The sequence below is a fragment of the Mesoplodon bidens genome, assembly GCF_964165515.1.
Source record: "Mesoplodon bidens genome assembly, chromosome: X".
NCBI lineage: Eukaryota > Metazoa > Chordata > Mammalia > Artiodactyla > Ziphiidae > Mesoplodon > Mesoplodon bidens.
Window position 1 is genome coordinate 81231955 of NC_138163.1, and position 14518 is coordinate 81246472.

The 14518-nt window shown below is 44.7% G+C and overlaps 1 protein-coding gene across 1 annotated transcript; it reads left to right on the plus strand.

Annotated features, from left to right (window-relative positions):
• Positions 1-10360: 10360 nt before the first annotated feature.
• LOC308609380 (uncharacterized protein CXorf49 homolog) lies at positions 10361-14302 on the plus strand (the record flags this gene model as incomplete). Its single annotated transcript, XM_081223061.1, has 3 exons — positions 10361-10458; positions 12830-14156; positions 14255-14302. 3 exons carry the CDS (start codon positions 10361-10363, stop codon positions 14300-14302), a joined length of 1473 nt encoding a protein of 490 aa, XP_081079187.1.
• Between the last annotated feature and the right edge of the window lie 216 nt (positions 14303-14518).

Genomic DNA, 14518 nt, shown 5'->3' on the forward strand with positions numbered 1-14518 from the left:
GCAGTCAAGCCAGCTGAGTGCCTCAGGTCTGGGTCCTCTGTGTGCTCTCCCTGGCCACATTGACACGTCCTCCCTTGCCCCCGAAGGCCCTCTTCTAATTCTCTCCAAACCACCCTCCTCCTTTGGGGTCTGGTGGTTCCCATTCATCTCTGCCATTCACCCTCCCCATCAGCAGGAACTCATGACCCCCTTCCAGAGCTCCACTCTGGAAGCATTCACATCCTCCCTGCCCTCACCAGCTGACCACCCTCCTCCAGCCTGGTCGTCTCTATACCCTTGAGTGGAAATTGGCCCGTCAGGTTCTATGGCAAGTGTGGTTAGTAGGTCTGTGTTCTTGCATGGTCCCTGTCAAATACTCTTCCACCAGCCCCATGACACATTTTCCTGGAAATTATATTTCTGTGTCCCAGCTCAATCTCCCAGACTGCCTCTTTAGGACACACGAGATTGACTCTGAGCTCCATGTTCAATTTCCCCCTCACTGGAGGTTGGGGAGCACTTCCTTCCCTCAGCTGGGACCCAGGGCTGTACTAGCCTGAGACTCAGAGGGACAGATCTGTGTTTGAGTGAGGCGATTCTGCCTGGCACCCTTCCCAAAAGACCGGTATTTTACTACACAAAAGGGGGTATGATGGTAAATAGGACATTCAAGGTTGGTGACTGTGTGTCCCTGTGTGTGAATAAAAGTAATCAGGGATAATCTCCCTTGAGGGAGAAAGATGTGATTCAGGGAGTAAAGAGAGTAGAGGCTAGTCCAGGTTCTGTAAGTCATTGAATGAGCAAAAGCAAGGGTCGGATCTGTTGTGTTCAAGGGTTGTCGTTAAATTCCCAAAGCATAGGCGGGGGAGGATGCAGAAGTCACCAAACCCCACGACAGGGTGTCGGGATGCTTGAAATGTTGGATTCGCTGGAGGAGGCTCTCGATCCTACTCTGTGATCCTATGATGTCTGACAGCTACTGTGGCTGTGGATGGAATGAGATTGGGAAGAGTGGCTCCTCAGAGTAGCTCATCTTAGAATCAGGGGACCCATATATGTGACCACCCAACATGAGCTACCTGGGACAGGGGCAGGGTGGGCGCAGTGAGGATGGGAAGTAAGGAGTGACTGCGCCTGGACAATGGGGAGCACTTGAGTCCACCCTTCCCCCATATTCTCACAGTGACTCGCTCCCAGAGTCCATGGCATGAGCTCAGGTGGACAGACCACATGTGGGATGGGGCAGTCACAGACCTCAGGGTCAGAAAAGGACATTCGTGGGATTTAATCCACTCAAACCCCTCCCTGGAGATGGTGGGCTTGATTGGTGCCCAGGCTTCTGGCTGGATTCCTAGGATGTACCCAGTGCCCCCCCCCCAGTCCAGCCTGTACCAGGCTTATGTTCTAGCCCCTCTTGCTTCGGCACTGCTCCCCACTGAGCTGAGGCCATTACCAATGAGTGTGTGTGCACTTTGAGGAAACAGAGCCAGCGTAGACTTTCGACCTGCCTCTAACCTGTAGAGACAGTCATTCCAGGTCTTGTGTCCCTGCAGACACTCTGGAGAGTGTGAAGCTAAGTACAGGCTGGAGACCACCATCACAGGAACTCGCTTCCCTGTGCACACTATGGAGGGTATGGGACCAGCTCAGTGGTATGGCACCATCCCTTCCGGCCTGAAGCCCTCTGGCTCAGAGCCCATTCCCTCTAGCCTCTAACCACAGTGTGCACACTGGGGGAAAAGTGAAACCAGAAGAGAAATACTGCCCCAAGCCCTCAGGACCCGGCTATATCCCAGACCAATGTGGAGACTGCCATCACACCTGGGAGAAACCCAACTTCCTCAGGGCTCTTAACTCTGGCCCCTCAGGTCCCAACCCCACACCTGAAAGGGCAGTGAGGGCCATTGAGCAGAGAAGCAGCCCCAGCTCACACCTTATTCTGGCTCTAGCCCCTTCAACTCCAGACCTGTTTCCCACCCAGGCAGTGACTGCCACCACGCCCTAGGGGAAGATGCAGCCCATGCTCACTTCATATCTAGCTCTCCCTCCAGAGCCACTGGGCACGTGCAGACTGAACAGGGATGGTCCCACACAAGAACACACCCTCAAGACTGGGATAGATAACTGTCTCACCTAATTTCATAGAGACAGAGAAAGTTTTAAAAAGATGAGTAGACAGGGGAACATGTTTCAAATTAAAGACAAGAAAAGATGCTGAAAAAAACCCTAAGGAAACTGATAAATAATTTAACTGATGAAGAGTTCATAGCAGTAGTAATATGAATGCTAACTGAACTGGGGCAAAGAATAGATGAACAGTGAGAATTTTTAACAAAGAACTAGAAAATATAAAAAGGACAAGTCAGAGCCGAATATAATAACTGAAATTACAAATACACTAGAGGGAATTAACAGCAGATTAGGTGACAGAGAAGAACACATAAGCAGTCTGGAAAGTAGAATAATGGAAATCACTCAATCATAAGTGCAAAAAACAATTTTTTTAATGAGAATAATTTAAGGGAGCTGTGGGACAACATCAAGCATACTCACATTTGCATTATAGGGGTCCCAGAGGAGAAGAGAGAGAGAAAGGGGTTGAAAATGTATTTGATGAAATTATGGCTGAAAACTTCCCTAATCTGAAGAAAGAAACACAGTGGAAGCACAGAGAGTCCCAAACAAAATGAACCCATACACATCCACATCAAGACATATAATTAAAAGGGCAAAAGTTAAAGAGAGAATTCTAAAGGTAGCAAGAGCAAAACAAGAGTCACATACAAGGGAAGTCCCATAAGCCTATCAGCTAATTTTTCTGCATAAACTTTGCATGTCAGAAGGGAGTGGCATGATAAGATTTAAAGTGCTGAGAGGGAAAACCCTACAACCTAGGATACTTTACCCAACAAGGTTATCATTCAGAATTGAAGGAGAGATAAAGGCTTCTCAGACAAGCAAAAATTAAAAGAGTTCATCAATACTAAACCAACCTTACAAGAAGGGTTAAAAGGTCTTCTTGAAGTAAAAAAAAAAAAAAAAAACACTGGCTACAACAGGAAATAAGAAATTAAAGGACGGGGAAAATATACTGGTGAAGCAATTATATCATAAAGGCTGGGTATTTACCAGTTAAATAAGCTAGTACAAAGGTTAAAAGACAAAAATTGTAAAATCAACTGTAACTACAATAAACAGTTAAATGATAGACATGGAGATGTGAAATATGACGTCAAAAACACAAAATGCTGGGAGGTGAGTAAAAAATGTAGAGCTTTCAGAATGTGTTTGAACATATATGACTATCGGTTGCAATCAAATAGTTATAGGTCAACATAAATGAACTCCATGGTAACCATAAATCAAAGACCTACTATAGATCTACCAAAACTAGAGAGAAAGGAACACAAACATAACACTGAGGAAAATCATCAAACCACAAGAGAGACACTAAAAGAAGAAAGCATCCTCCTGACTTCAAACTGCAAGTTGCAGAACGATGGCCTCAGATACACATTAGTAAATGTTTTTAAATCCCAAATGAATCCTACCTAATATTTGATAACCTTTGGGTGTATGTTTCAATGTCTGAAAGACAGTTTTCACTAGAGGTTAAAGTTGTGGGATAGCTTCTAACAGGACCCAATAGGTTTATACAACAAATTTATGACCTTGGATCTCCCCAGATTGGTTAGGAAGGTGTACAATTGGTTTCCTTTAGGCTCAATGTCACCTACAGGTAGCCTTGAAAACAGCCGCTGTCATCCTGCTTTCAATGTGGGCATGTTGGGTTCAATCAGTTTTCCAATGGTATGATTATTTGGCTGCAATATTTATTCCCACACTTGGAATAGAAGATATCATTACTCATATAGAGGCTTTAACAAAATTCACCCAGCAAGCCTTAAATGATAGTAACCAAGCCGTGTGTTTGCTCAGTTCAGAAATTTCCATGATGAGAAAAGCAGTCCTACAGAATTGCATGGCCCTCAATATTCTAACAGCTTCCCAAGGGGGAGCTTATGCTGTAATACATAGTGAACGTTTTGTTTTTATACCTGATGAGTCTTCTAATGCAACCCCCGCTTATGATGCGTATGAAAAATTGGATTTCCACTCTGAATGATCATCTTCCCAGTTTAAGGGAAATGCTAGGAAAATGGTATGGTTCAAGAGGATATTGGCTTAAATCTTTACTAATGATATTGTTGCTCCTATTTCCAACTTTGATTACAGTTTGTGTAACTTATAAAGTTTTAGTTTCTTGTTTTTTGCACTGTGTATCACCTGCTCCTACTAAGATAATGATATCTAAACAACTGGAAACTATTGATCACATCTATAGTTCTCTATAAAATAATGGACATGCACAATGCACATGCAAGGTAAAATTGGTGCAAGTCCTATTGGACAACTTGGAATTGGCCGTTAGTCCTTGCCAGACATCTTACTAGTACCACCCCCTAAAAGGAAAGAAAGAACCGGGCTATTAGGACCCAGCATCGAGGGACATGATGGACCCAAGGCACGTAAAGAACCACCCTAGCATTTAGGGACCAAATACTTGATCACCTAATGCTTTCTATTGAAAGATTAATGATCAAAAGTGGAATTACTGAAATAAAATTATTTTCAGGCAGGACAAGAAACATTTTAAACATAAAATTCTCTCTCTGCCCATTTGAGCCACTACCCCCTCCCCTTTAGTGTGATTTGTGCATCACATTATACATTAACTAGATCCCCTTAAAAGATACAGGAATGCCCACACACCAAAAAAAAGAAAAAAAAGAAAGAAAGAAAGAAAGAAAGAAAGAAAGAAAGAAAGAAAGAAAGAAAGAAAGAAAATAAAGAAAAAGAGAAGAAAAAGAAATTTCCTCCTGGAATCAGCGAGGTAACTCCTTAAGAGGTAACTTTCCTTTCTCAATCCTGTAATGCCTCATTAATACCCACTACTCGCCTTGTTGGACTATGTAAACTATTAATATGCTACTTTGTCTCAAAAACTTATATCACGGTTTTACCTCCAATGGGTGGAACAGTCCTCAGAGTTTTCTGAAGATTGTCTCCCAGGTTATAGTCCTCAGGTTGGCTCAAATAAAAATTTCCATTTTTCTTCGATTGACTCTTGATTAATCTTTTTGGACAACACAATGAAACCAAAAGATGGTTTTTTAAAAAGATAACAAATCACAAACCTTAGGCAGACAGACCAAGAAAAAAAAAAAGATTCCTAAGGAATCACTAAACTCAGGGCTGAAAAGGGAGACATCACCATTGAGCCTATTGAATTTAAAAAAACATAAGAAAATAGTATGAAAAATTTTATACCAACAAATTAGACACATATATGCAATGAAAACATTTGTAGAGAGACACAAACTTCAAAACAGACTCAATAATAGACAATCAATTAAATTAATAATTAAAAATATTCCCACAATGATGCTCCTGTCCAGATGGCATCACTGCTGAATGCTATCAAACATTTCAGATGGAAATAATAGCAACACTCCAGAAATTCTTCCAGAAAATAGAAGAGGAATGAATACTTTCAAAATAGCTCTAGTAGGCCAATATTACTGTAGTGTGAGCCTCTGACAGTTTTTTTTTTCTTAATTGTAATGCAAGTGCCTGACATTAAGCTTTTGATTGCTGAGGCACCACTTCAAAGACAGCTATATCAAAAAGAACAAATTGCCAGCTACACGACTAGGTAAAGAGCCAGGCCACCACACCCCTGAAGTTTCCTTTGTTTTAGAGATCTCTGATTGACTTAGATAACTGACCCTTTGGCTGCTTGTTTTTCCCTTCTTGTGCTTTAATTCCCATTCTGTGTTAAGTTCATCGATAAAGAGTGAATCTGAGAAACCCTAGGCCCCTCACTCTTGACCCCGATACATACATAACCCCAGGTCCCAGCTCTCTTTCTCCACCCACAACCTTTCTGTGTGGTCCAAGGCATGCCATGTACCCTCCATGACTTATGAGTAATAAACTTCGTCCTTACAAAGTCTCCTAAAGGTTATTGCTGAGGTGCCTCTTGCAATTATAATAAGAACCACAAGGGCTAGTTCAACCACAACATTGGTTCTGAAAGGGGAAATATCTGTGGGGGCTCGCCTTGGAGTACAGGTAAGTGCCTCCAGGTATTTCTAGCTGACAGTATCACTGTCGATTGGCTGAGACCAGCACAATTACCCTGATGCCCAAAACACACAAAGACATCCAAAATAAAGAAAATTGCATACCAATCTTTCTCATGAATATAGATGAAATAACCCTCAAGAAAATATTAACAAACGGAATTCAGAAACATATAAAAAGGATTATATACCATAACCAAGTGGGATTTATTCTAGAAATACAAGGTTGGTTTAACATCTAAAAATCAATTTATGTAACACACTATTTTAAAAGAAGAAAGCACTGAAACATTATCATATTAACTGACACAGAAAGAGCATGTGACAAAATTCCACCACCTTTCATGATAAAAACAATTTAAAAAAACTAGGAATAGAAAGAAATTTCTTCAGCATCATAAAGGATATCTATGAAAAACCTACAGCTAACATCATATTCAGTAGTGAAAGACTGCATACCTTTTCCCTAAAGTCAGCAACAAAGACATGCTCACTACTTTTATTCATTATTGCACTGGAAGTTTGAGCCAGTTCAAACAGGGAAGAAGAAGAACTAAAAGTCATCCAGATAGGAAATAAAAAGGGAGTCTTTTTTTATTCTCAGATGACATGATTTCATATGCAGACAATCCTAAGGAATCCACAAAAACGGATCTAACGGTAGAACTAATAAAGAAGTTCAACAGATCACAGAATACAAGAGTAATACATAAAACAAATTTTATTGCTATATACATGTAGCAAATAATCCAAAAATGAAATCAAGGAACACTTAATTCTAGCTACAATAGCATCAAAAAGAATTAAATGCTTAGGCATATATTTAACAAACCAAATGTAATACTTATGCACTGAGAAACACAAATTGATGTTTGTTGAGAGAAATTAAAGATGATCTAAATAAATGGAAAGGCATTGCATGTTCATGGTTGTAAGACTCAATATTTATATGGTAATTCTCCCCAAACTGACATATAGATTCAATTCAATCTCTATCGAAATTTCAGCAGGCTTTCTTTGTAGAAACTCACAGGCTGATCCAGAAAATTCATATGGAAATGAAAAACAAAACAAAACAGAATATCCAAAACTACTTCAAAAAAGAACAAACTTGGAAGATTCCACCTTCTGATTTCAAAACTTACGATAAAAATAAAGGTAATCAAGTTAGTGTGATACCGACATAGAGATAGATCACTGGAACAGAATCGAGAGGTTAGAAATAACGAACTCTCCTTATATTTATGGTCAATGATTTTCAATTCAATGGGGAAAGGATAGTCTTTTCAACATATGGTGCTGGCACAACTGGATATCATGCAAAACTACAAACTTCGAGCCTTACTTCACAGCACACACAAAACTTAATGCAAAATGGACCAGAGACTTAAAAGTAAAACCTACAACTATAAATCTGTTAAAAGAAACCCTAGGAGAAAAATATTTGTACGCATGAGCTAGGCGATGATTTCTTAGATACAACACCAAAAGCATGATCCACAAAAGAAAAACTTGATAAATTGGACTTCGTCAAAATTTAAAACATTTATGCTTCAGAAGGCACTATTCAGAAAATGAAAAGACAAGGTACAGACTGGGAGAAAATATTTGAAAGTCACAGATCTAACAAAGAACTTGTATGCAGAATAAAGAATAAGAATAATAAATAAATAAGAAAATGACCCCATTAAAAAATTGGGTAAAAGATTTGTATAGACATTTAACCAAAGAAGGTATAGAAATGGTTAATAAGCATATGAAAGGATGTTCACAGCCACTAGTCAGTAGGGAAATATAAATCAAAACCATAATGAGATACCATGTTGCCAAAACAATAGGATGGCTATAATCCAAAATACAGATAATAACAAATATTTGGATTTGGAGAAATTTGAATCCTCATACACTTCTGGTGATAATGTAAACTAGTTGAATCTTTTTGGAAAATATTCTGGTGTTTTCTTAAAAAGTTAAACATAGAGTTACCATATGATCCAGAATGTCCATTCCTAGGGATCTACCGAAGAGAACTGAAAACATATGTTCACACAAAAACTCATGAACTCAAAATGTATATGAATATGCTTAACAGCATTGAGTTTGGGAATATAATCCATAACATGCCCAAACTAAACACAACCCAAATGCCCATAAACTGATGAATGTATAAATAGAATGTGGTATACCCATACCATGGAATATTATTTGGCAATACAAATAACTGAAGTACTGATGCATGCTACAACATGGGTGAACCTCGAAAACATTACATTAAGTGAAAGAAGCCAGACAACATGTACTATATATTGTGTGATTCCATTTATACAAAATTTCCTAAATAGGCAAATCATAGAGACAGAAAGTAGTTTATTACTTGCCTATAGGGCTGGGGGTGGGTTGGGGGGTTCGGGGTGTTGGGTAAGGGATACAAGGCGTCTTCTTGGGCTAACAAAAATATCCTAAAATTGATTGTGACAGATGCACAACTGTGAATATACGAAAAGCCATTGAATAAGGCATTTTATTTCTTAATTCATTTTTATTGCAAAAACACAGACTAGGAAACCTACCTTATTAACAATTTTTTAGTGTACAGTGTGGTTAACTATATGAACATTGTTGCAATCAGATCTCCGGAATTCTTCATCTTGCATGACTGCAAATCTATACTCATGGAACAACAACTCCCCGTTTCCCCCTCACCCAAACCTTTGGCAACCAGGATTCTACTTTCTGCTTCTAAGAGTTTGACTACTTTAGGTACCCCATATAAGTGGAAACATGCTGTATTTGTCCTTTGTGAGTGGCTTGCTTCACTTAGTATAATATCCTCAAAGTTCATCCATACTACAGCATATAGCAAGATTTCCTTCTTTTTAAAGGCTGAATAATATTCGGTTATATGTATACATTATATATACCACCTTTTATCTATTCACCTGTTGATAGATATTTAGGTTGTCCTCACCCCTTGGCTATTGTGAATAGTGGTACAGTGAACATGGGAGTGCAATAATCTATGCAAGATCCTGATTTCAATTATTTTGTAATGTAAATGTAAATATACGGAAGTGAGAATGCTGGATCATATGGGAGTTCTATTTTTATTTTTTTAGGAACTTCCATACTGTTTTCCATGGCGGGTGCACAATTTTACACTCCCACCAGCAATGCACAAGGAATTCATTTTCTTCACTACCTTGCCAACACTTGCTATTTTGAGTTGTTTTTTTTTTAATACTGGCCATGTTAGCAGTTGTGAGGTGATAACTCATTGTGCTTTTGAATTGCATTTCCCTGTTGACTAGTGATGTTGAGCATTTTTCATATACCTGTAGGCCATTTATGTGTCTTCTTTGGAGAAATATCTAATCAATTCCTTTGTCCATTTTTAAATTGTGTTATTTGGGTTTTCTCTGTTTCTTTGTTTTTGAAAGCATAAGCCACAGACTGGGAAACAATATTTGCAAAGCACACATGATAAAAAACTTGTATCCGAAAGAGATAAAGAACATTCGATATTCAGTAATGAGAAATCAAACAACACAATAAACAATGAGCAAAAAAAAAAAATCGAACTGACATCGTGCTTACTGGATGGTCAGTAAGCTACTGAGAAGATGTTTCACCTCATTAGTCATTAGGGACATAACTAAAGCCAGAATGAAATACGACAACATAGCTATAAACATGGCTGAAATAAAAACAAAATACAGACAATACCAAGTGCTAGACAGACTGAGGAACAGCTAGAACTCTCCTGCATTGCTGGTGAGAATGCAAAAAATGGTATAGACTCTCTGGAAACAGTTAAAAATACACTAACGATTCAATCCAGCAAGTTAACTCCTAGATATTTACCCAAGAGAAATGAAAACTTATATTCACAAAAAATCTGTATGCAAATGTTCACAGCACTTTTCTTAGATGCTTGGGCGACTGCACACTGGCACCGGACACAGACATATCTAGGACTACTGGACACAGTTTCTGAGCTGACACTGATCCCGGAAGCCCAAAGTGTCATGATGGGGCCCCATTAGAGTGGGGCTTATGAGGTTCTGGCAGTAAAAGGAGTTGGGGATAGAGATCAGTTCACGGTGAGCTGACTGGGTCCCTGGACAAACATAGTGGTCATTTCTCCAGTCCCCAAGCTGATAATTCTAAGTGATACACTTGGCAGTTGGAGCAATGACCTACACGTTGGGTCATTGGTCTGTGGAGTAAGAGCTATCATGGTGGGGAAGGCCAAAAGGAACCTCTGCCACTGGCTCCCACCCCGGGCCAAGAGAGTACATCAAAGCCAGTATTGGATCCTGGTGAGCATAACGGGGTAAAGCAGAGATTAGTGACATCATTGGAGACGTATGGGATGTATGGGAAGAGGAGGTAGGAGAGCCACAGGGACGAAGAGAGTGGAGAAGGTGAGAAGTTCCGGGAGTCCCTCTATGGGGGAGGGAGGAAGGGAATGGAAATGGTGAGAGGGAAGATGGAGGCTTCCACTGGATCCACTGGTAATGTTTCATAGGATGCTGGTGGATGCAGGAGATTTTGCTATATCCTTCCTTATCCATTTTAACATATTTGAAATAGCACACCATGCCTTAAAAAGTCACTGGGAGAAGTGGAAGAGGGCGGTATCCACAAACAGGCAGGCACCATCGGGGGCAGGCTCGAGGAGGAGGATTGCAGATTTACAGTGCACCCAGTCTCCCCTGCTCTGTAACTTCTCCAGCATGGCCAGCTTCTCAGGTGCAGAAACTCAGGCCCAGAAAACTGGGCCTTTGAGTTCCACAGGCAACAGCGGTTCAGACACGCCAGGACTCTCCAGGAGGTCAGCCAGAGCAGGATGCAGGAGAGAGAGGTGACTGAAGACAGAGGAGTATGAACGGGAAGGAGCAGAAGGAAGGTATGGGAGGAATGGAGGGGTGTCAGAGCAGGAGTTGGGTGGCAGACAAGGGAAATTCTAACACCCATGGGCCATAGAGAAACCAAGGGAGGCACCACTCCCCAGACATCAGTACTGCTCAGCTCAGGGAAGCTGAGAACTGACAGTTCCAAGAAAAATTGAGAGACACCTGGCTATCCACACCGACCGCCATCACAACTGGTAGGCCTTGGTTGTGCGTCCTTCAAAACTTTAAAACATACTTGTACATATACTTAAATGAATTCTCATATATTACGTAGGATTGACTGGTGTGTGTGTGTGCCCACGCACGCAAGTGATTTAACTTACAAATGTGAATCCAAAGCCATCGTTCTGCAACTTGCAGTTTGAAGTCAGGCAGGTGCTTTCGAAAGCTGTGAGAATGGCCTGATGCATTCCGTTGGACTGCCACGCTTTATGCTACTGGATGCTAAGCCACGTTGCATTCATCCATTTCCTTACTGATGGGAATTTGGAGTGCTCCCAGTTTTTCCCATCACCAACACCCTTGTGCATGGGCTCCTGTACACTACAGGTACCAGCGTGTCTCCGGAAGAAGTACCAGGCAGCAGACTTGCCGGAACATAGAGGAAATACCTATTTTTTTTTCTTCCTTTTTAAGGTCTTCGGCTCAAAGCAAGGACTCTGGAGTCAGATTGATTGGTTTCAATCCTGCCGCTGATCCCCACGAGCCGAATGACCTTGGGCCAGTGGCTGAACCTCTCAGTGCCTGTTTGCTCACCGGTAAGAGGCCAGTAATAGTTGGTACTATAGTTCTAGGAGTGTCACGCTGATGCATTACTATTTATGCCCAGCGCTTAGAAGAGTGCCAGGCACAGAGTCCGTGCTGGCACTAAGTTGCTTTCAATGGATTCTGCCAAATTACCTCCCAAATGGGTCTCTTGCACCACCGCCACAGGGGTTTGCTCCTCACCTCTCCCACCCTCGGAATGGTTAAGCTCTTTGAAGGTTGTCAACCTAGTGTGTGAAACCCGATTCGTGGTTTTAGTTCACATCTCCAGGATCAGCGGTGGCGAGCATCTTTTGGGGTGTAACTGGCCACTGCGATTTCTTCTTCTTTGAATTTGCCTCAGAGAGGGGGAAGGGCTGATGGAGCGAGGCCAACCCCAATCTGTCCGCCAACCCCAGTCTGTCCGCCAAACCTGCCTGCCAATGACGTTTGCTGAGCCACATTTGATGGAGCAGTTGAGACAGAGACCTTACAGAACGAAAATACGATCCCTTTGCTCTCTGGCCGACCCCTGATCACTGACTGCGGGACTCCTGTGCCCATTCTCCTGTTGGGTCGTAAGGCTTGCGGTGGAAGGGAGGCTGGCAAATGCTTTTGGCGCGTGCTAGGCATCCAGTGCCTCCATCTTGACATTTCATCCTCACCACCCCTGGAGCCCGGCGCCCTCACTCCCCGACCCCCTGTATAGATGGGAAACGGAGGCTCAGAGCTGTGACTCTAACCGGAAAGGGGAGGCGGGACAGGAGGAGGCGGGCCGAGAGTCTTGACAGAGGGAAGCACTCCCACCATCCCCTTCAGCAGCCAACTGCTCGGACCGCCCACGGGCTTGAGGGCAAAGCAGAGGCCCTCGACCCCATTGGTTAGGCCTCGAGGGGACAGGCGAACAAGGCGCCCGCTGGTTGGCGGGGGCCGGACCAATGAGGAGGCCGCGTCGCAGGCGTGAGAGGCGCGCTGAAAGTGGCGCGTCGTTTCGTTTGAGACGAGCTCGTGCAGCGCCTGAGGTGGTTGACGCTGCCGTCTGAGCGCCGCCCGCCTCGTCCGCCGTGACCGCGACCGCGACTCGGGCCATCAACAGTCGCCCCGGTTCCGCGGCCGCCTGGGTCGCGACATGAGCTCCCCAGATGAGGTGTCTGTGTGGGGAACGGGTTTCGGCCCAGGGGGCGGGGAGCGGGCCGGCGTCCGCCCAGCCGGCCGCGCAGTTCCGCGGGGACCCGACCGCGGCCCCGAGCCCAGGAAGCCGCCGAGCGGCGGGGGCGGGAGCAGCTGCCCGGATCCCAAGAGCTTCCAGTCAGAGTGGGAGATGCTAGAAGCGGGAGGTCCGGTGCTGTGTGGCCGTGAAGGCCGACCTGGCTCCCCGGCTGATGACATGAGGGACCTCCTTGACCTGGCCGAGGAGTCTGCGGCGGGCACCACGCAGCAGCTGTACGACTGGGACACGCTGGGCTTCTGCAGATACCCGTTGGCGGAGCCCTGCGCCTCTTTGGAAGTGTCCGCCGGCCTCGAGGCGGGTCCCGGCGGTCCAGGAGCGACCGCCCAGAGCTGTGGGGAAGCGCCGCCGGCTCTGGCCGACCCTTTCCACCTCGATGGGTCCGAAGCGGGTCGGGCCTGGGGGGAGCCTAAGAGAGCCACTAAGCGTAGGTTGAACGTGGCTGCGGATTGCCAGCGCTTCTCCGCGGAAGCCCTGGGCCTGCTGCTATCCGACTCCGAGTCCTCAGATGAGTTCAGTGACACAGAGCTGATGACGGTGAGTACTTACCCCGGAGGAGGAGGCCAGGCCGAGCCCAGCAGACCCGAGGATCCCGGGGACACTCCCAGTCACTCGAATTTCCAAGTCAGGGAGAATTTCCTTCACGTGACAGGCTCCTCCCTGTCCTCGGCTCTGCGAGGACTCTCTTCGGTTGTGGAAAGGCAGGGCGTGGGAGAGCAGGGCATCTCTTCCCCTAAGAAAATGCAGAGCGTGCTCTGGGGGGACGGGAGCAGCAAGCCCAGCTCCCCGGGAGCTGCTGCTGCTGCTGCTACGGCAGGTGGCCTGCTGCAGGTCACTCCTAGGAAGAAGGGGACCCAGGAGAAGAAATCCCTCGGGGGAGCCTTCACACTTGCCCTGGGGAAAAACTTCCCTTCCTGGGGGCAGCGAATCTGGGCACCTCCGCTGGAACCGGCCACCTTCCCCCCAGTCTCTGGTATTCCGCTGCTTGGGAGATCCAAGAGGTATACCTTGGGCCCTTCCGGAACCAAACAGGCCAAGCACACCAGCGCTGGGAAGAAATCCGTGGTCACGTGGACAAGGGAGTCTGAGGCTGTGGCGGGAGAAGATAAGGACCCAAATAGAGACCCAGCCCCAAAGGGCCAAGTGAGTAGGCCAGGCTCCTCCTCTCTCCCCACTCTTCCCCGCCCCCACCGCACCCAGAGCACACGTCTTCACCCATGCTGCCTCTGTCCACCCCTCAGGGGTCGTCATTGGGTGCCCCTCGGTCACTGGGTCATTATGATGCCTGATCGGGCTCCTTTTACTAGGGACAAACAGTAAGGTAGCACTTCGGGTGTGCTGGGCCTGGTTCTCCACCCTTGGCCTGTTTCCAGCGTCCTCTGAGAGACTGGGGCTGGGATGGAAGGGAGGGTTGGTAGCTGAATTGGGTCGGGGGATCCCTTAAAAGCTTCCCCGAAAAGCCTCAGTATTTAGACTCACCAGCTTCCTGAATCCTATCTCCTAGG